Source organism: Teleopsis dalmanni, chromosome 2 (assembly GCF_002237135.1).
Source record: "Teleopsis dalmanni isolate 2A chromosome 2, ASM223713v2, whole genome shotgun sequence".
NCBI classification, from domain to species: Eukaryota; Metazoa; Arthropoda; class Insecta; order Diptera; family Diopsidae; genus Teleopsis; species Teleopsis dalmanni.
Window position 1 is genome coordinate 89,193,249 of NC_051847.1, and position 21,665 is coordinate 89,214,913.

The 21,665-nt window shown below is 29.8% G+C and overlaps 1 protein-coding gene across 1 annotated transcript in view; it reads right to left on the reverse strand.

The window, feature by feature from the left end:
- Window positions 1–21,236, reverse strand: part of LOC119678614 — a 41,063-nt gene extending 19,827 nt beyond the window's left edge. The window contains exons 1-11 of the mRNA XM_038090549.1: window positions 21,194–21,236; window positions 20,739–21,085; window positions 20,015–20,097; window positions 19,797–19,943; window positions 19,530–19,622; window positions 19,259–19,467; window positions 19,037–19,202; window positions 18,813–18,975; window positions 18,693–18,750; window positions 18,535–18,618; window positions 18,345–18,477 (exon numbers count right to left, since the gene is read on the reverse strand). Coding sequence (XP_037946477.1) covers window positions 18,345–18,477; window positions 18,535–18,618; window positions 18,693–18,750; window positions 18,813–18,975; window positions 19,037–19,202; window positions 19,259–19,467; window positions 19,530–19,622; window positions 19,797–19,943; window positions 20,015–20,097; window positions 20,739–20,912 — 1,310 coding nt within the window. The 5' untranslated portion in view covers window positions 20,913–21,085; window positions 21,194–21,236. The remainder of the gene's footprint in view (window positions 1–18,344; window positions 18,478–18,534; window positions 18,619–18,692; window positions 18,751–18,812; window positions 18,976–19,036; window positions 19,203–19,258; window positions 19,468–19,529; window positions 19,623–19,796; window positions 19,944–20,014; window positions 20,098–20,738; window positions 21,086–21,193) is intronic.
- Between the last annotated feature and the right edge of the window lie 429 nt (window positions 21,237–21,665).

Genomic DNA, 21,665 nt, shown 5'->3' on the forward strand with positions numbered 1-21,665 from the left:
CTCGTCTTCATACTTTTGTGGTCTATCAGAGCATAGAAATCATAGAAATAGAAATCAGCACTTTTAAATAATTGAAACCATGTCTCACATGTACTAATCGATGGAGTGTTTTCACCATATGTAGCTACCAGCAAACGATGAGTTTCAACAGGCTTTTTCTTTTGATTAAATAGGAAAGGCAATGCGTGCCGCAAATGTTCGTTTTCAGGCACAAAATTTGATATGGAAGCATTTGATTTAATCACTGAAGATAAAACAGAGACGTTAGTTTTGGTGGACAAAACATGTGTATGTTTGTAGTTTGATTTCAGAAGAATAAAAGGATATATATAATACGTAACGTACTTTTTGCAGACTCCATCTCTTAGTTAAACCGGAAAATATGTTTGAATAACCCTGGTAGGCTCAGAGAAAAATAATGAAGCCTTTGCAAACAAATTTTATTTATGTTTGTAAGTTTGTAAAGTTTGTCAGTGCATAATGTAACGTTTTAATAGTTGTATCAAGTAAAAATCAGGTATACGTCTTTCACTATATTATTCACCATCCCATTTATATAATTTCGTATTGTTTGTTCTTGTGAGAATTATTTTGACTGCTATGCATTCCTAATAATAAAAAATTGACCAGTGCATTTTGTAATAGCGTTGTTGTTGTTATTACTACTACTCTTTGTTCCTAAGCTAAATTAAGCGATAAAAGTGTTTAGCTATCCGCGGAGCATCCTAAGCTGACTGACCTCATTGATACTGGACATGGGAACTCAAAGATAACTCTTGTCGAGCAAGACAGTGGCGCATATATTATGCCAATGTCCAGCACTGACAAGCAGGAAGATGACTGTTTTGGGACTCCATTGGATAGGTGATGATTTGGCTTGGCGTGCAACTTCAAACTAAATAAGGTGCTTGTAACAACAAGAGATGTAGTTATACGAAAGGAAACCACTCTAGCTTTAACACAATAACGACATCCGAGAATCGGAGGACGAAAAAGAAGCCAAGTCGATTCGTGATCTACTTTAGTTAACCCTTCACTTCAGCGGGGTCACTTGTTGGACGGTGCGCTGTCCCAACGTTCCACAATATATATATAAGCTAAATAAATAAATAAATTCATCTATATTTGGCGTCATAATAGGTTATCATAGGTTAAAAAACTGCTTGCGTTTGTTTTTCTAAATCTTTTGTCGTTCTGGTACATGTGCTTTACTGTTATTACTACTGTTTCTAATAGGTCAACGTCTGATTTATTTATTAAATGATATAATAAAAGAAGTGAAAATTATTTGTAATGTCCACTACCAATTCAAAAACTGCTCATTACAGACCATTAGACGTAACACATCAAATACACTAATAATCATCCTAGCAGTCGTAAACAATATCTAAATTGTTGTATTTTTCTACAGTAAATCCACACTAATTACTAATAACACAAAACTATCAAATAAATTTGTCTTCAAAACAGAACAGTATGAACTATCGATTAAACCCATATAGTTGAGAGTCTGTATTGCAATATAACATAAGAATTTTGCAAATGTTGCCAACTCCTCTTCATTTGATCCCAACTTCTTTTTCTAGAGTAAGTTTTTGTAATCTGAAAAGCACAGTAATCGTCGGTAACATCATGGGTACTGTACAACCAAGTTTCTTAAAATTAAGCATACTAATCAATAGGTAATAATTAATTTTCCTGATGCTAGCTAAGTCTTCATAACATTTATCAGACCTTTTTTGGTTTAAATAGTATTTTTTTTTTCTTGATTGATTGATCAAATTAAATTGATTTATCAATACATAAATTTCGTTTATATATATTGTTTTAAAAATTGCAAAATTCCGGTACCAAAGCCATAATAAGCTCTAAGCTCTAAACTATTTATCACACTGTCATGAAATTTTATCATGTATCGTTTGAAGGATGCTACTCTGTACAAATCATATGGATTTATTCACAAGGTTACCATATAAATATGTGTCAGACCTGCGAGACTTATTAAATAATGTGATGTAAAGTTTTATAATATCATCTAAATATACTAAGTGTACTAATATCAGGGATGAAATGAACCTTGTTAATAAATTTCCACTTTAAATGACTTCAAAAAATATAATGACAGAAATTAAATAAATACATAAATAGAATATATCAAATACTTTATATATTATTAATGAACTAATTAAAACAGACTAAATGGAATTTATTGAATTACATACTCGACAGCACTTCCGCTTTCAAATCCTTTAAATTTTATTGTACTAACTTCCCTCAAACAACAAATTAGCTACTTTATGCTTGTTTAATTCTCGTTGAAGGTATCTATACATCAAGAACTTTATTGTTTTGTAACAACAAAATAACAAAATATACTTTGACAATAATGAAGCGATTTTTCAGTTATGTACACTCATCAACTGCACCTCAAAACAACAACTCACGCCAATTTACCGCCACTAGTGACAACACTTTCAAGCTAACAATTCCTTACGACATATACCGTACCTTACTGTACGTACTGTACCCACCAAGCAACAGCGCTATTCCTGGCCTACTTGGAACAACTTTACGTAACATGATCTCAATCAACAAAAACACCAATGAAAAGTCAACACAATAACAACAGCAATGACAACATTAAGAGCACAGGAATCAAGTTATGAGGCAAAAAGTTAAGCAGGCACATGAACAAGGAAGCACATAAGACATATATTCTATAGCTGCGGGCAGATTTCACAAGGACAAAGTATAACCTATAGAATGTCAGCGTACGACTCAAATCCTTGCGTTGTAATGCTGTTAAACGTTGCTGTCGCAAATACCTGGCAACTGGCAACTGCCAACTGCCAACTGGCAACTGCAAACTGGTAACTGGTAACTGACAACAACGTCTTAAGATTAAAGTGAGCTCTTTAAAAGGCACTGATATCGCTCGACTTACATACTTAAGAATGTTTTCGCTTTTATTTATTTATTTTTTTGTAATTTTTTATTCTTCATTTTTTATTCTTTATTTTTATTTTTTATTTTTTATTTTTACATCACAAAATAAACACAGGATATGAATTTTATTAAATTTGGCAACAATTGTTGTTGAAAAGAACAGAAGTAAATAGAAGTCGACCATCTTTAACCTTTATTTTATTTGCATAAACACTTTTATTATTTTCATATGTTTGGAAAAATAAAATTGGCAAATAAATATATTTATACAAATTTTGATTTTCTTTTTATTTGCCTATAAGAAAAGTTTTTAATGACATTTTTAGTCAGGCAATTGAACCTGCCTCTTTAATAGTTCCTAAAGGCTCCTAAAAAATTGAGCTGTTCCTTGAAATCTTAAGATTATTAGGTTAAGTAACTAAGAGGTAAGTAAATAGATAAAATTTTAAATTTATGTTGCGTATTTGATAGGTAAGTTAGACTATGTTAATCTGTCTAGCCGTAATTTATGAATACACCTATTGATATCCCTACGACATCAGATGGTATAAGTAGTAGGCTAGTAGTAGATAAGTTCTAGTAGTAGTAAGTATAATATTAATGCTTTTTGCAAATCTTAGAAGTACTTGCAGCTCAATTCCTTAGATGTGGTTCAATTTTCCAAATTATGGACTATCAAGTATTTTTAACGTGTTTACGACAACCAGTACTTAAACATAAGAAATATTCCAAAACCAAATTTCTTTCCAGCTCTCTGGAATTCTTGCATTCGTTACTTGATACTCTGTAGTAGTAAGTAGAATATGAATGCTTTTTGCAAATCTTAGAAGTGCTTACAGCACTTCCTGAGACGTGTTCCAATTTTCTGAATTATGGACTATCTAGTATTTTAACTACTCCACGACAACCAGTACTTAAACATGAGAAATATTTCAAAACCTAATTTCTTTCCAGCTCTCTGGAATTCTTGCATTCGTTACTCGATATTCTGTAGCCCGTCAACATATCCATGACAGTTCTGCAATTGTACAGTGACATTCTATATATAAATTAACCGCCCTTTTCTTCTTTTGATGTGCCCACGAGTTTTGCAGATTAAACTACTATATTTCACTATCATAAGCCTTTTCATATTCAAACGAATTTGATTTTGAAGAATTTGAAGAGGTTCTTTTTACCGGTTTCTTGTACAAATGCCAGTCTAACAAGGCTTTTGGCAAATTCATCTATTATTTCGTTTCTTTCAATGCCCTTATGGGCCAGTAACCAATAGATAAAGAACAATCTTTCTATTGCTTTGTTGCTTTTTTCAAAATTTTTTGATATAATTTATAAGATATATGATGTATGTTATTATATGAAAATAATATGATATAAGTTTAAACGCAGTAAATGTGAACGTTTCTTTTGAAGTTACTTTTTGTTTCAGTGTAAACTAGCTACATGACTTTTCTTTCTTTCATGCGCGTCTATATTAAAAACTCATTCAAATGGAGTTATAAATCAAAATTTGTAGACGATTCTGAGGACTATACCATAAAGTGCCATTATATACTATTTCCAAAAATAGAAAATCTTTAAGGACAACATATAAATATAGATGAATTAACTAAAAACTGATTGGTTTACATTAATAACAAAAATTGAATTCGGATATCTACATGTCATTAGTAATTCAAGTCCCAAGTTATAAACTTCATAGCAGGACTTTGAACCAGAATTTTGTCAGTTCCGGATCAAACTAAAAAAAAACACGTCGGTTCGGTTCGGTTTTCGCTTCGACAAAAATATACTTTTTTTCGGTTTTCGATTCCAGTTCGAAGCCCTGCTTCATAGTTCAATTATTAAACACTATTAATTACTAACATAGACAAAATATTGTTTGACTGCAGCAGATGTATACCAGTAGTCACAACTCGATTAGGATTTTCGGTTCAAGAAATTAACATTTGAAATTCACAAGATACTTTTAATGATCTATGATCTAAGGTGAATATTATATGAACATTGACTTGTTCGAACATTATTGGTTTGTACGAAGATAATAGTTCATTGAATTCTTGATTCTTTATTGGTATTGAATTGTGGACCCAGAACATTATGTATTATTAACCCTATATTAAATTCTACGGAATTTGTGTAAATTTCACAACATGGCTCTTTTCTTTTACTAACACCAGTATTAACATGCAGAAGAGCTATAGAACATGAATCAAAACATGCAATATATCGTTTTAATATAAAAATATTTCTGTCACTCAACTCTTGAAAGACTTGTTCAAATTGCAGTAGCTGTAAGTTTTAACTAGGTTAACAGAATGGCAATACTATAATGATTTATTTGTCTTCCAGACTTTCTGTGTAGAATATAGTTATAACGATGTATCTAAAAAATTGTGCCAAGTCTAAATCTAAATGCAAAAACTTTGTGACTTCGTAGTGAAGAAGACACGCCAATTGCATTTAATTTGCAAATCTTGTGGGACAATTAAGGAAATGTAAAACATCTTGTGAGGTGGAGTTTCAGTTTTTGCACACATCCGGAAAAAAATAGTTTGTTACGTATGTTACGTATTTATTAATCAAATTATATTGTACAAAGTTACTCCAGAATAGTTCTCTCAATACTAGGCGGTTATAGTTTTTCGTAGGAAGTAGTTTGGGTTCGTAGAAGATACTGGTTTAGAATATACGATAGGAAATTCTTATGTACAGTTGACATATGAAAAAATTAACTGACGAATGCAATGTGATGAAGGACTATATTGGTCATAGCATCATTTGTGCAGAGAGCACAGATAAATTGCTTCGGATTGTAAATTATTTTATTCTCTACCAAAATACATATCAGATTTGCTATAAAGGCGACATACCCTAGGTACAGACATTATAGCACATAGTGGTTTTTTGCCAATTTCATACGGTCTCATGAACAAAAATTACAATTTGTGAAATTTATTAACTGACCTCTATGCACTCGTAAAAACTGATATTTGAACTCGTTTTAAAATTAAAATAATATTTAATTATATAATGAAGGATAAAATACAAATATTTAAAAAATTGTATTCAGTAATATATTTATTTTGAATTTATCCTTTTTTAAATTGAAATTTTTTATTTGCTTAAAAAGGAAAAAAAACTGATATGTATATTTATAAAATCATATACATTAATATAACACAAAGCAAATATACACCCGAATTCAATTATAGAAAGTAACGAAACAAATACACATTAAAGGTAAAGGGTGGGTTGAGGTTGTATTGTGGTAGATAAAAACAGTAAATCTTATTTTAAGATTTGGTAAAATTGTTACTGAAACTTGTTAATAAAATGAAATTGATATCGTAAAGCAGTAAACAATTTAAGCATAACAAACCACCATCACCAGCAGCAAGTCCATCATTACGAAACATCATTGGCATCATTGCCAACATTACTTAACAACAACAGCACAATAACCAGGAGCAGTTACAGGAGTAGGAGTAGCAACGGCAATGCTGCCAATAACAGAAACACCACTGCCTACAATAACGTTTGCCATTAACACCCTCTCACCAACATCACTCAGACCACAAGCAACAACGCCACCAACACCAGCAACAATTCAAACAAGGTTAATATAGAATCAACTCCTTTTCCCTTTACCACTCAGAACAAAAGCGAATTGCCTGAGGTTAGAAAGCACCAAATTTAACTGTGCCAAAACGCAGCATTAGGACGTCTTTTTGCTCTTTGAAAATTAAAGATCTCAAGTGAAACACACTTTTTGCATTTTGCAAAATTATTAGAAAATTGTAAGCGCAGCAGGGAGTGAAAACCAAATTCCATACTGCAGCAATTGTACGTGGAGAACAACACTCCAAAAGGCGCAGCTACCGACAAAAATTTAAGCAGTCCGAAAAGGGGTTTAATAGGTTTTCAACAGAAAAGCCTGCGGTTCACCTCTTCTACTTTGTACGGTTCTTTTATAGTAAAGCTAATATGTTTCGTTTCTTAAATGCTTCACTGTTTCTGAAATATGCTTTGGTGAAAATTATCCTCAGTAATACTGGGTGTATCTTCAATAGAGCATTTAATTAATACACTTAATTAGTTATAATATTTGAAATTAGTGATATTTTTTTTAATTTTAATAATCTTTTTAATATTATTCCAATACTCTAAATTTTGATTACTAGTATTAATCACTGGAGCTCTGCTGAAAAAGTATCCACCATACCTGCACGGGCCTACGAAAAGTGTATGGAAGATAGGGTTAAACGTTGACATATGTGTGTCGCTTCAGTAGGAGCATATTTTGACGAAGATAAAATAAATTTGGAATAAAGTTTAAATTTGTGTGTTTTATTTACAAAATCCGGGTACTTTTTGAGCTAGAGGTACTTACACTTAATTGCATAATCATTATTATTGGAACGGATAAGTGGAAATCACGACTTATAGGATTAAAATCTGTACAATATGAGATTCTACTGTTTCCATATAAAGAATTCACTAAGGAAATTTAGGACCTAACGATCCTGGCAGATATCTCAAGCACAAATCTTCAAAAAATTATTTTACTCATCAACATGACAGTTTAGTTTTAGAACCCAAATTTTTATGAATGGGTGTGTGATATTAAAATAGTACCTATGGACTATTTGGACAGAATAAGAATCTCTGCGTCACTAAAATCAAACAATACACAAATAAAAACATAGTTTAATAAATAACTCCCTGAACAACAGGGTTCCCCTGAATTCGAATTTCTGTGGGCTGCGATTTGAGAATGTGGTTTGGTTGATTTTAAAATTCTGATCAATATTTTCACTACAGTACATATCGACATAGTTTGATTCTCGAGATAACAACTTTTAAAGTTACACATTCTTACACGAAAACTTCCAGATGGCTTGTATAGTTGTTTTTTATTGCTATTTGGGTAACCAATATAAAAAATTAAACTCCGATATGCTGAGTTTTAACCTATATAGGCGTATAGCCGATATATAATAAGTTGCTGAGAATATTTGTACTTCATAGTCAATAGACTAAAACCCAAATCTTTCTATAAATTTAAATGCAATTCATATATTGTACTTAATCATCATCATCATCCGCATTATCCGTGACTATACAGTCCATGTAGGACCTAAGCCTGTTCAACAACAGTCTTCCATTCTTCTGTTTTTTGCTCTTGTTTTCCAATTTCCTATGTTCATTTCTTCTAAGTCCTGCTACACACTGTTTTTTCATCTTTTTTTTGGTCACCCTTTTCTTCTGCTGGTTCCTACTTCGTTTTCATAAGTCTTAAGCGGTACTCTCATATCCGGCATTTTTATCATTTGTCCAACCCATCTAAATCGCTGCTTTTTCATAAATTTTTTGATTGTATATTTGTCGATTTTTTTTATTATTAAATTTTTCGATAAAATTATATAGGTCTTATTAAAACTAATTTTCTATACCCTGTATATTGTCGCTCAATACATATACACAATAACTGCTTACAAACAAATACACATTGTGCTTAGACAGCCAGGGCTTGTGATCCTAGCAACCAGGACAGTTTAAATTAACATAAAATAGGCAACGCTTTAATAAAGAACTCAACATGTAACATTGACAATTTATCAAATATATTTTGGTCTTTTGTCAGCTTCAAAAACTTCAATTGGAACATTTAAGATGCGTTATTGACCCATTTAAAGCACACTCAAGTGTATTTACTTTGGAATATTTTGTTGGGTTGCGTTGCTTTAAAGTCTGTTTGCGCATAAATGCCAACATTCGTCCTTTGAATGTGTTATGAACAAAGTAAATAGAGTTGAAGTGGCTTACGATATGACGAAGTACACTAGTGCTAGTACCAGTGCCAGCAATCTGAACCATTGGAATCACTTAACATTTGCATAAACAAACTGCTTAATTCCTGTAAATGGTCAATCAAAATTGTATCAGTATCCCGTACCAGTACCAGTCCAAGTGGTGAAAGAGAATTCTTTAATAGAGAAGAATAATTGCTGTAAAAGTGATTTTTAATATTTTCAATTACTGTTAATTTCGAGGATACCTAAAGGACACGTACTCGTACGTATGTATGCAGCAGCAACTCTACTACATACATCTGAGCTTTTATTCAGCAATAATTTATGCAAAATGAATGAAATTATGTAAAGCAAACCTAAAAGGATACTTCGACCCATTTGATTGAGTTTGTCGGAGAGTGCGGATAGTCATTAAAGTGTGCTTCGTTATTTGCTGAAGTGAACGCATTTGTGTACTTTGGCGTTGGTATATTGGCCTACCAAAACGATTTCGGGATATTTTTTCACTTAAATAAAAACAAAAATAAAAAATTTACATAAATGTTTGTCGATGGTGGAGTTTTAAATGTTGACTTAAATGATGAAATGCGTGGCCATTTGCTCCCATAGGGTAAGTTTTCAAGTAGAAAATTTAAGCAAATTATTCAATACGCTTAATTTTATATAAATATCAATATATTGCCAATATTGTACAACACACTTATTGAGTATTATAATAATAATAATAATTATTTTGATTTTTTATTTCCAGTTTTAAGAACTATTTTATTAAAAATATTTATTATTTAAAAGAAAAACTCATTATACAAAATAATCCATGATTTTCTTACAATTTCCATAGTTATTTATTGACTGTTTTTTTTTATAATCAATCAAGAGAAAATAGACTATTTAGTACTGTTTATGAATTGGTCGGCAGTTCATCAGCTTAGAAAGAAGCAGACATTTCTCTGAGGCACACAAGGAGTTTAAGACAAATTGCAAGACGAGAGCGTCCTAATGCTCTTGCAGTACAACGACCTAAAATGAAACCCACGTTGCAAAATTGAGGAAAAATGGTTATTTGGTTAACGATTAAAATGATGTTAATTTCGTACCGATAAAAACAAGTCTGCTCGTGATTTGTATAGTGTAACTAGCAAAGAAATTGGAAGGTTTTGCTGTGTATTTGATGGGATTGGCAGGGAATCATCTACTATGAACTGCTCCCCTACATCAAAACTCTTAACTTAGGACTGTACCGTCAACAATTAGATCATCTGAAGGAAGCTTTGGGCAATAGGAGAGGATTATGTTTCATCAGCTATACATATAGATAATGACTCGCTAAAAGTTAGGAAGTTCCAAGGTGGATGCATAAATCTACCTTATAGTCCAGACCTGGCACCAAATGATTATCATTTCTTTCTCTCCATGGTGAACGATGAATGATTTGAAAAATTCGCTTCAAGTAGAATTCAAGTAGAATAATGAAATTATTTTCAAAATGACAACAAGTTATCGAACAAAATGGCGCATATTTGACTTAAATTGGATCATTCTAACTATGGTAAATAAGTAAAAGTAATGAGTTTCTTTTTATTACATCTATTATATATAAAGCATGCAACATATTAAATATAATTATATTAAATGTAAATTTATGTGTGTGCACTCCGATTTACTAGACGCGCCAATTTGACAGCAAATGTAAGTATGGTCTGTGTATTTTCAGACTAAGCTCTTACTAGAGCTAGAAGTAACGAACATTATTTTTACGCAAGAGAAACGAGACGAAACACCGTAAAAAAACCCTGGGACTAGCAGAGACCAAAACAACCTTCTATGATTAAATGAAAATCGACAACGAAGAAGGAACTCTAAGATCTGCTTATTTTAAAATTTTATGATGTAAAAGATCTAATTGCATCATTATATGAAAAAATGCCAACTACTGAGAGTTTCGATGTAGGGTTTTTTCTAAAATGTGTGAATCTGAACTGTTTGATGTATTAAATAATTTACGAATAATTAAATATAAAAAATAAATCCAATACCACTGATGATGGGTATTTGAAAATACACGAAATATCTGTATGGTGAGCCAAAAACTCAATTAATTAATATATAATAAAATTTTATTGTTGTAATATATTACTACTCAATATACCTCTCTATTAAAAATAATCGTTTATATTAAGAATTCAGTATCTTTCGTTATAACGGACGTTAAAAATCAATTTTAAAGGGTTAAGACATGTAGAATGGGAAAAGATATTAATTTTATAAAAAAGGCTATTTAAGTACTACAAACAGATGGTACAAAATAACCATTTTATATTATACATTTATATATGTATATAGTAATACAATTATTCTTTTTGTTATAACTCTCTACCCTAAGACTATAAATAAATTATAATATTGGAAAAATCTAAGTATAACGTTCTTCAGGAGACATCAAAGTTTAAGATTGTAAACTACACTAGGGTAGCCAACTAGCGTAGATTGACTTATCTTTATTTAAATCAATTTTTTTAAATTTTTACATTAATTACAGAAACAGCGAGCAATAATGAATACCAGTTGTTGATCATTTCATATCAAAATGAAAGCCCAATATCTCAATAACTAAACTCTATTGTCATACTTCTTCTGTAGCGGAAGAAGGAACTCAGTAGAGCTATTTACTAAAATCCTGGGCATGCTAGGGAAATCTGAATAATCCCACGCTTTTGTATTAATGGAAAAATTTTGTTTAAGTTTTGTGTAAATATTTTAATGATTTAAGTGAGCTCGAAGTTCTAAAACAAGCAAATGCTTTCATCCGCATTAGGAATAAAAATCATATAAAAATATACAAAAACATTGAAGTGTGTTAATAATTATGTGCGTTTACATATATATTTAAATATTTACATTTACATACGTAGGTAAACACATAATTTCATTTAAAAACTAAAAAAGTTTTAATTTGGTTTTTAAACTTCTTTTCATCTGAAATATTTTTTGCTTGTTAGTTATTTGCCAATCGGAAAATGTGTGCTTATTTATCTTTCTTCTTTTTATTTTTAATTTTTTCATTTAAGAGATTTAACTTTTAACTGCCGCATCAGAAATTTTTATTACTAATTAATTAGAAAAGTTTTACTGTCACTTGGCTTTATAGAACGAACACACGATATAATTGGACTTTATTATTTGTTTGCGATTAAAATGCTGATTATTGCACGTAGGTAGACATGGTACAGGGCATTCGAGTTGTAATTCTGCATTGGAAAAATCCCCGTTCATGCAAGAGTGAGATAAAATCTCAAATAAAACAGAACAAAAAGTATTTCTAAAATTAATTAGTTAATAAGCACTAGCAATGAAAAAAAGTTCATCAAAGTTGTTTTCATAAAAATGTAATTAATTTATATATTTATAATATTTACTAAGAGACATTAAATAAAAAAGGAATTTCTATTAATTGCACATAAAATCCTAACATCATTTTTATATCATATAGTTCAGGTCTGACATGTTTATATGTTGGATACTTGTGAGTATTTATGATTATCTATTTATAATGCATTAACTCAATGATTTCATTTATAAATGAAAAATGCAAGCAATATGTAATATGAATACTAATTAGAAAGAAATTTTTGTTCGTTACTTGAATGCTACAGAGATGTATTCTCACTAGCCGCGTTCAGTAATATTCACCACCCAAGTTGATTAGCAACTGTCGCCAGTTAACACCTAGTCACGTGAACCGTACTTTCCGCCTACTTGTATTAAATAAACATCCATTTAGCAGAAATATTTGCAACTATTCGCACGATATACCCAATCCATCGAAGTTAAGAAATTTTGAGAACTTAACATGTCAGTCTCGCCATTTAACTCACATAGCTTAGGTTCCAATATCCACAAAGCATAACTTATTCCTACCATAGTCAGTTTACTATTAATGAACCAGTACTCTAGACACATAACTATTCCAATTATACTGTGGTGTTCTCTTTGATCCAAATACGACTATAGATCAAAGGGAATCAATTTATAAAAAATGATAATGTTGTTCGAAACGAAACATTATAAAAGAAACTTTTAGTTTAAAAAAAAGTGATTGATTGCATTATATATTGTCCATTCTAATCAAATACTGTTTGTTATCTTTTTGACGGTAGCCAGAGATTGGAATAAATAATAATCAAAAAATGCCACATCTAGAAAATATCCTGAGTGCAGCAACATCCTATTCAAGATGTTAAAACTTAAATTGAATTAACAAACTTGTATGACGTCTTGCATTATTTTAGTGGAACACTAAATATTTTTTTTAAATTAATTGTGGTGTATTAAATATTCCCAATTTTATTATTATTTTATTTGAGATATTCAAAAAAATGGGAAAATTGAAGTTTGGGCCCAAATTTGAAATTCCGGAAAACTGATCGAAATACATTCGAAAAAAAGCTTATTTCAAAAACTTAGCCAAACTCGTTTATATGTAAAAGGATATAAATGACATTTTACGTTTTATAAAAGTATGAAAGAAACATGCGATCTATTTATTTATTTATTTTCTACTTTAAAATTCATATTAGTTTATAATATTCTCTCTTGTGGATTGCCATTTCTTGTAGATTACTATCTACTATACAGTTATCAAATTTACACTGTTATAAATAAATCGTATATAGGTTTTGAATAATAGATATTTTTTGGTATAAATACTCTATATAGGTATATTCTTATTCGGTATGAAAACACGTATTCATTTAATGATATCCATATGTTTGCTAATTTGTGTCTGTTTCTTATTATGCCTATCAAGTAGTAGAAAAACGAATGAAATCGTTCGACTGTAGTATATCATAAAATCCTAGAACAGACACCGAAACTATATACTTCTAATATATATAAATGATACAATATAAAATATATATAATATAGTTTTTTGCATAATTTCTAGTATTTCTAGTATTAATATAATTTTTTAGATATCTAGAACATCTTACGACATAGGAATTCAAGTTTAGTATTCAAGATATAAGGAACACATTCATGAACTTTTCATCAGTTAATAATTATTTTATATTAAATTTGATTCCGCAGAATACCTAACACACTCACTTATCAAATCGTTCATACTATTTATACATTGTTTGAAGAGCTTAGAAAAAAGTGATTTTAAAATGCACAGAAGTGCTATATAACATTATATTATTTAAACTTAAATGATTTTATGAGATGATGAAAAGCATTGTTTGTCATATAAAAAATATAAAAGGAATTCATAATCAACCAAAAGTGACAATTTGAGAATAGGATATATTGTTATAATTACTGATAAATTCAATCATTTAGATTCAATATAATCGAAACGTTTTATTATAATCACGTTATTTGAAACATGGATTATTAAAGAGTTTAATAAATTAAAGATAGAAGACATTTGAATTATTGATATATAGGGGACTGCTCGCGAAACCTACATAATCGAGCTTGAGGAACTAAAATTAAACACCAGACTTACGAAAATAATCTTTAATGCATACCATTTAAACAAAAAAAGAACGAGAAGTTAAAAAAACACGCAAAATTTTAATTTTTAAAAATTTTCTTTATTATCGCCTTCAAAGTACTCTCCTCCTGCGACAATACATGCATGCCAACGCTTGATGCAATTTTACATACAAGTTTTATAAGCCGCCAAAGGTATGACCTTTAGTTCACGCAACCAATTCTCTTTTATGGCCGCTATGGTCACAAAACGCGTTTCTCACAATGGCAATTTGACTCGGGGGAAGAGAAAAAAGTCACACGGGGCCATATCTGGAGAGTACGGTGCTTAGTTGATGATATTGGTGGAGTTTTTGGCCAAAAACTGCGACACAACCAACGCTGTGTGAACCGGTGCGTTATCGTGGTGTAAAATCCATGAATTTTCCTTCCATAAATCTGGCCTCACGCAAACGACGCATAACGGCAAAATAATACTCTTTATTGACCGTCCGGAAGGAATTCATAGTGCACCACACCACGAATATCGAAAAAAACAGTCAAAATCAAGGTTAGATTTTGGACCGACTTTGGCGTTCTCTTTTCGGTTTCGGCTCACCTTCAAAGCACCATTCGGTCGATTGTTGTTTGGTGGGCATATGAAATTCATAGACCCATGTCTGATCACTAGTTATAATGCGTTCGATAAATGTAGGGTCACTATCTGCGTTGGAAATCATCTCTTTGGCCACATCACAACGAGGTTTTTTTTTGAATGAAATTCAGCTAAAAATCGCCACATGAAAATTTTTCGACTTCTTTGTATGCCATAGACGCCAAACAAAAACTAATCGTACGATATTTTTCGACTTTTTGGTATAGACGGTAAACAAAAACTAATCGTACGATATGCATTAAACTTGAACAGAATGTGTATAATAGCGTTGCCAGCGTGAAAATAAAAAAAATTTAGTGCGGAAATTCCAAAAAACAACGAATAAGTTCTTTATTGGTCACAAGGTATATAACTATCTTTGGCTAAACACTAAACAGTAGATTTGCGAAAATAACCACCATGCATATGTGCATCTTTCGATCAAGTAGCTAGACAGTCAGGAACCTTAGAACTTATGTAAGCAAGGTCACGTAGTGAGATAATCAAAAACTGTGAAAGAAGTGCTTGTAAACAGCAAAGTCAGTTAAAAACCAGAAAGATTGTCTGCTCGATAAGTGAATTAATTGTAATATTTCCTCAGAAGACCGATGAGTAAAATCATAATACACCACTACGCAGTTTCAAGTCTAGGCTGGATTGGAAGACCAAGAATGCAGCTATACAATATTAATTGAGTACATGGTTTACTTATAACATAAATATCGATGTGAGTAATAAGTTGTTGAGTTTGTTGAGTTAATAGATTGTTGAATTTCTTATTGTTGAGATGTATAATAATTCATTTGTATTTACCATTGTAAATACTATTCAATATACAATAAAATACTCCATAAAATTATTTGAATTAGTGGAAAATTTTTAAATACAATACGGACATTAACTAGTCGACATAACGATAATTTCAGCTGAATCTTCTACAGACGATAGATTTAAAAAAATCAAGCATAAATGAACAACGAGCAATGGCTTTAAAGAAAATCTTATTATTACCATAATCACAATTTGAAAGTGATGACTCACAGCCATAAAAGCTTTTAATAGCCATCTTATCTTATTATTTTAAAGTTTTGACATACGCAAGTCATTAATTTAACAAAAGAACAAATAAATTGATTTAGATTTATTGATTATTATTATTATTGATTTTGATAGCAATACCTTTAGAGTAAAAAGTTTCATAAAATACACTTAAAAAAAAACAACCAAATAAGTTATTAAATACTTAAAATTTAATCAACATATATACTAAAATAGCACTATCCTTTAATCAAATCGGAAAGTGTATATTACTAAACAAATATATGTTAACCCTCCCAATATATTATAGAATAATTAAAGAAAAGTTTTATAGATCTTCGTAATTACAAATTTTTTGTTTTTAATAACTGTTTTGCAAGAATCACTAAATTATATTGTAATATTAACGTACATATCTATATTGTAGTTCCAATATGTTTTTGTTATAGAAATACTTTTTTATATGCAACAGGTTCCAAAGACGACATAATCTATGTTGCAGAACCACATATTTATATAGATAATTGCCGGTCATTTTTTCAAGCAGAGAAAATTTCAGAAGCTCTCCTCAGATTACGTCACAAACAACAACTTATCGCAATACATTCTAAATTATCCAGTAGAATTGTTGTTTAGGTTTTATATTAAAGTTTAGACGATTTTTATTTTCTCTGAAGAAAATAAGTGTCTATATACGTATTCTCTACTTTATGTCACAATAAAACATAGTTCTTATATACATTATTAATAATTAGTATTCGACCAGTGGTTAAAATTTAGCTCTTGTTGTCTTACGATTGTACGCAGTAGTGAGCGTACAATTTATTGTGAGCGTGATTTATTATTCTTTTTTATCTAAATACTCTTCTATTAAGTGGTATTGAAAAACTTACATGCAACTCTATCTGAATTTGATGGAGAGGAATTCGCTGCAAAAAAACGAGGTTAAAGCAATTAAGCTGTACTGAATTGACAACAGTCAATTACTGTTAATCTTAAAAAATTCCGTTGTTCTTGGTAACATGACTAATAAATTAAATTTGAGATCACAAGTCTACAAAGACCATCAAGTACATTTAGTAATTAAAATTCGCAAAAGTTAGACAAAAGTATCTTAACAAACTATATGTCCACGTTAATCCATTAGCCAGAAAATTTGCTTCTACAACCACACTCCCGCGCCTAAAATGATCAGACCACATATTTCAAATCCAAACTAACTTACCTAATTATTAAACATTATTGTCATTACTAAGCTTTTTATTTATTTCTACTCTTAAACCTTATTTCTATAAGAATTGGTCTTGCAAAAAAGATGTGATCTCCAAACAATCTATTCATAGAACATGTACCTCTATTATTCACAGCCTAATTATAAATAAGTAGAGGTCCGCTAAATGAGAATTACGTATTACAGTTGAATTGTAATTGTTTATATCTAACATAATTTTGTGACGTAAGAATTTTAAGATTTAAATATTAATTGTCAGTTTCTAATAGAGAAAATTCAATAATATTAACGTCTAAAAGAAAAAAAATATGGACGAATTTTCTTGTATTACTTTACTTAAACAACAGGGAATGGTAGCCATAACAACACCTTTATAAAATTTATCGTCAAATTTTTTATTATTATAAAAATAAATATATTTTTGCATAAAAAACGTAAATGAATCTGTAAATATGTGATGTGTTTGTTAGAATTTACGTTAGTGAACACTTGAACCATGTTTTAGTCATCTTAAACACAGATATATTGTCTCCACTGCTCCACTTTCAAACAAAAACAAAAAAATTTAACTAGTATATTTGTTCAGTTTATTATGTTGTTTAGGTAATATTTATTTAGGCTTATCTGGTGTCGTTATAGGGATATAAACACCTATTCATATAATAGACTTATAATTATTTAAATTAAATTGCATTATCACTCATTACTCCTTAGACTTAGGAAAGTAATTTTACTATATATATATTTAATAATTTGCAATTATTATTTTTACAGTTTGGAGCTCCTATCCTTAACTCATAATAAAAACTACGCAATGAGAAGCGCTTTGGCTTTTATTCGAAGAACAGATTATCTTATCCTGTTTAATGATGGTTGGTTGCTACTTTTAAGCAAAGATTAATTATATTCGTAGAACCATGTTCCATTGCGAACCTAGTACCACACTTATTTCTTTTCCTTAAGTTAGTTGTGTTTATAACCAAAATTATGTTAACACTTGGTACATTAACACTATTGTACTACCTTATATTAAGCCATAACAGAAGGTGAACAATTAAATTCAAGCGATTGTGTAATTGAATTAAATTGTTTTCGTTTTATCTAATAATTTAACCCAATAAAAATTATTATCATGAAATAATTTATACCAATGCGTTAATTAATTATTTTTATAATAACTTACCTTAACCAATGACGTTTTGTTATGCTTGTATGACAACAAATAGCGTCATACTGATCAGCTATCCATACAATCAGTATAATATAAAACGCTGTGGTTGTATCGTTGAAGAATTCAGACATAATAGCTTCCATACCTAAAATCATAGAATACTAATACTTCTTGATAGTAGTTAAAAATATAGAATATTTACCAACTAAAGCTAAAATTACAGTTAAGAGGGGAGCAATTGGAAAACGTGCGGTTACATTAAATTCCAGCATTTGTAATAAATCAACTGATTAAGAAAAGAAAATATTTAATATTACATATTAACGTATTAAAAATAAAATATTAATTAATAATACATACCAATAAACACAAATATTTGATGATGAGAAAAACGTAACAGCATTGATATTGAAAAAGTCTAAAAAATTAATAAACTTCGATAGCATAAACAGTATTAAAATTTTTAGCGCAGTGACTTACGAAAAGCACCATCACAACCAAAGCTGTTGGATAGGAACTCCAAGCGGCCCACCACATTGACACAAATCTATAGTGTTCTCCAGTAATAACATTACGTAGGTACCCTTTATTATCTTCCTTTTCTGCAATAACACGGACTGATGCCATTAGCAAATCGTCATATCTATATGTGATACACAAAAATTAGATAAATTTCAAAACTCATGTATTTTAATATTGTTTACCCTAGTAGTTCCTTAAGTAAAAATTTACTTATTTTATCGCCAAAACATTTGTTATTCATTGGATCTAATTGTACAATACGTACAGGTATATTTAAACGCTTCCGTGTCGCGGGTGACAGCCGCAAATGTCCGTATTCCAAAGAATACTCAACAATGTATTGTTCATCTATAACAAATTTAATGTGATTTCGAAATATATAAACTAGTGACTTGTATATATACCATCATCATTTGCCTCAATAACTTTTTCTGTTTTCTCCGGCACAGCATTTTTCTTTGTCTTTATAGCTTCAGTTTTGAAATAGTATATAAGTGAATCATTCGCATAAGTAATCGTTGGTCGCAAATTATAGCCAGCTCGTGTTAATTTCTTTTGATATAATTTGAGGCGATCATCATTCACTTTTGTTTGTGGACCAATGCCGTAATGACTAAAAATTTGTATTATTTTAAATTTAATAAAAAATATTTATATTTTCATTAAGTAAATTACTAATTGTTTTGTAAGTCTCGTACTAGCTGTTCGTCAGCTTTAGTCTGTTCATATATAGCACGTTGTATATCCAGATTAGGTATAACCTCCACCCTAAAAATAAACATAATCTGAATTATCAAAGCTTTAAGGTCAAGTTTTCAATGCACACTTAAGTTAAGTAACCTTTAAGGGTTCAATATTGGGTATAGAGTCAATTAAAATTTAAAGAAATCTGATTTTAGTGGCATTTTAAAATTGTTCCCAATAATAAAATAACAAATATACCTTAAAACTCCATCCCTTGGCCAATCTTTCACATGCTGTAAGCAAGTCGCAGGATTTTTAATAAATGCAGTATGTATATAAACCAGAGCAGAAAAAAACAATATAGCTTTGATTAAAATAAAATACTCCAAAGCACGCTGTAATGGCCTATAGGATAAAATTGTGATAAAATTAAATAAGTAAAATTAAAATTAAATTAATTTCTTTTGGTTGCTTACTTTGGAAATATTTCTGCATACATAAGTGCAACTTTAAAATAAATGGCATGGAACAAACGATCTCGCATATTCAATAAATTATTCTGAAAGAAGGTATTAAGATAATATTTAGTAATTAATTAAAATAAAATGTATATAAGAAGGAGTAAAGTAATAAAACAGTTTGGTTTATATCTGAATAATTAATCTCAAAAAGGTTATTATATATATGTATATACCACATCATCTTCCATCACATCATTTAGCTCCCTTAATCTCATTTACTACTGAATATGTTTAACTGACGTGGCTATTCTACATTAAAAAGTTTAAGTATATATTAACCGTAATAATTAAAATTAATTAAAAATCATAAAATGTTAGTTATTGTAAAACTTGAGCTCTGGTATTTTGATGAAAATAACCAATTAAATGCTCAACATTAGTTTACAGTCTATCCGATATACTTAATATTGATATTTATATTGACAGTATATTTAATTCAGTAGTTGTTTTGTTTGTCATTTTTTTGTTTAATCAATAATAATAACATTGGCAATATTAATGAGGACACCGCTTTTTATACTAATGATTAAAAATAAAATTTATATATGTAATTCTGCAAAAAAAAAAATATTTTTTTCACTCAAAGATTCTTATAAGATTTTTCGTTGTTGCTTTAATATATATATTAGATGCTATAATTTAATCTTATCAATATTCGCAAATATGTTGTCAAACTTACTTGACCACCAACACGATTGTTAAACCCATTGCCTGCAGCGTTTGCTCCAACATCCACTGGTGGTATTATGGCACCTACATCAGCATTGGCACCACCAGCGGCTCCAGCAGCTGCAGGTACAGGTCCTACCGCCGCATCTACCACGTTTCCAGCATTAGCATTAACATCAGCCATATTTATTAATTAGCAAATTATATGTGAAAAGATTTCCGGGTTGTCTTTTTGGTTTATTCAAAAACTGATAAACCTTGAAGTGATGTTGTTATGACTCCAAGGTATTTCTTTTTGTTTTTTACTATTTGTAATTTTTAGTTATCAATAGTTGGTATCCACTTGACAAACATTTTCTAAAAGTATATGCAATATGTAAGGTATTATTAGTTTATCTACTATTGGTTTTGTTTTTAATTAAAACTGTTATTAGAAGTATGTTTTATAAATTTTATGCATGTTACCTATTTTTGCGTTTTGCTATTTTATACAAAACTACAAAGGTAATTTTTAATTTTATTTTATAAAAATTGATTTTTTGACCGCCTTATTATATTAACATATTTAAGTAAATAAAACTAGAGCTTATTTGTTAACAAACTATTTTGCCATAAATCTGATCAACTTTTTCACGAATTTTGACATTTAATGATTGTCAGATGCAAAACAATGTTTGTTGAACATAGCTATTACTTCATCATATGTTTTACACAATGAACATAGCTGAGTGTGTTCATGGAAAGCATAATGGAATTGAAACTATAAATCAGGTTTTGCTTGTCACATTTTGTACTTTTCATACATAAATTTAATTTTAATAAGTATTTTATATAATATATATACATAATATATATGTAAATAAATAATAAATATATATGAACTGAGTAAATAAGAAAAATGAAAATCTTAGTTCACATTATAATGAAATTATGAATC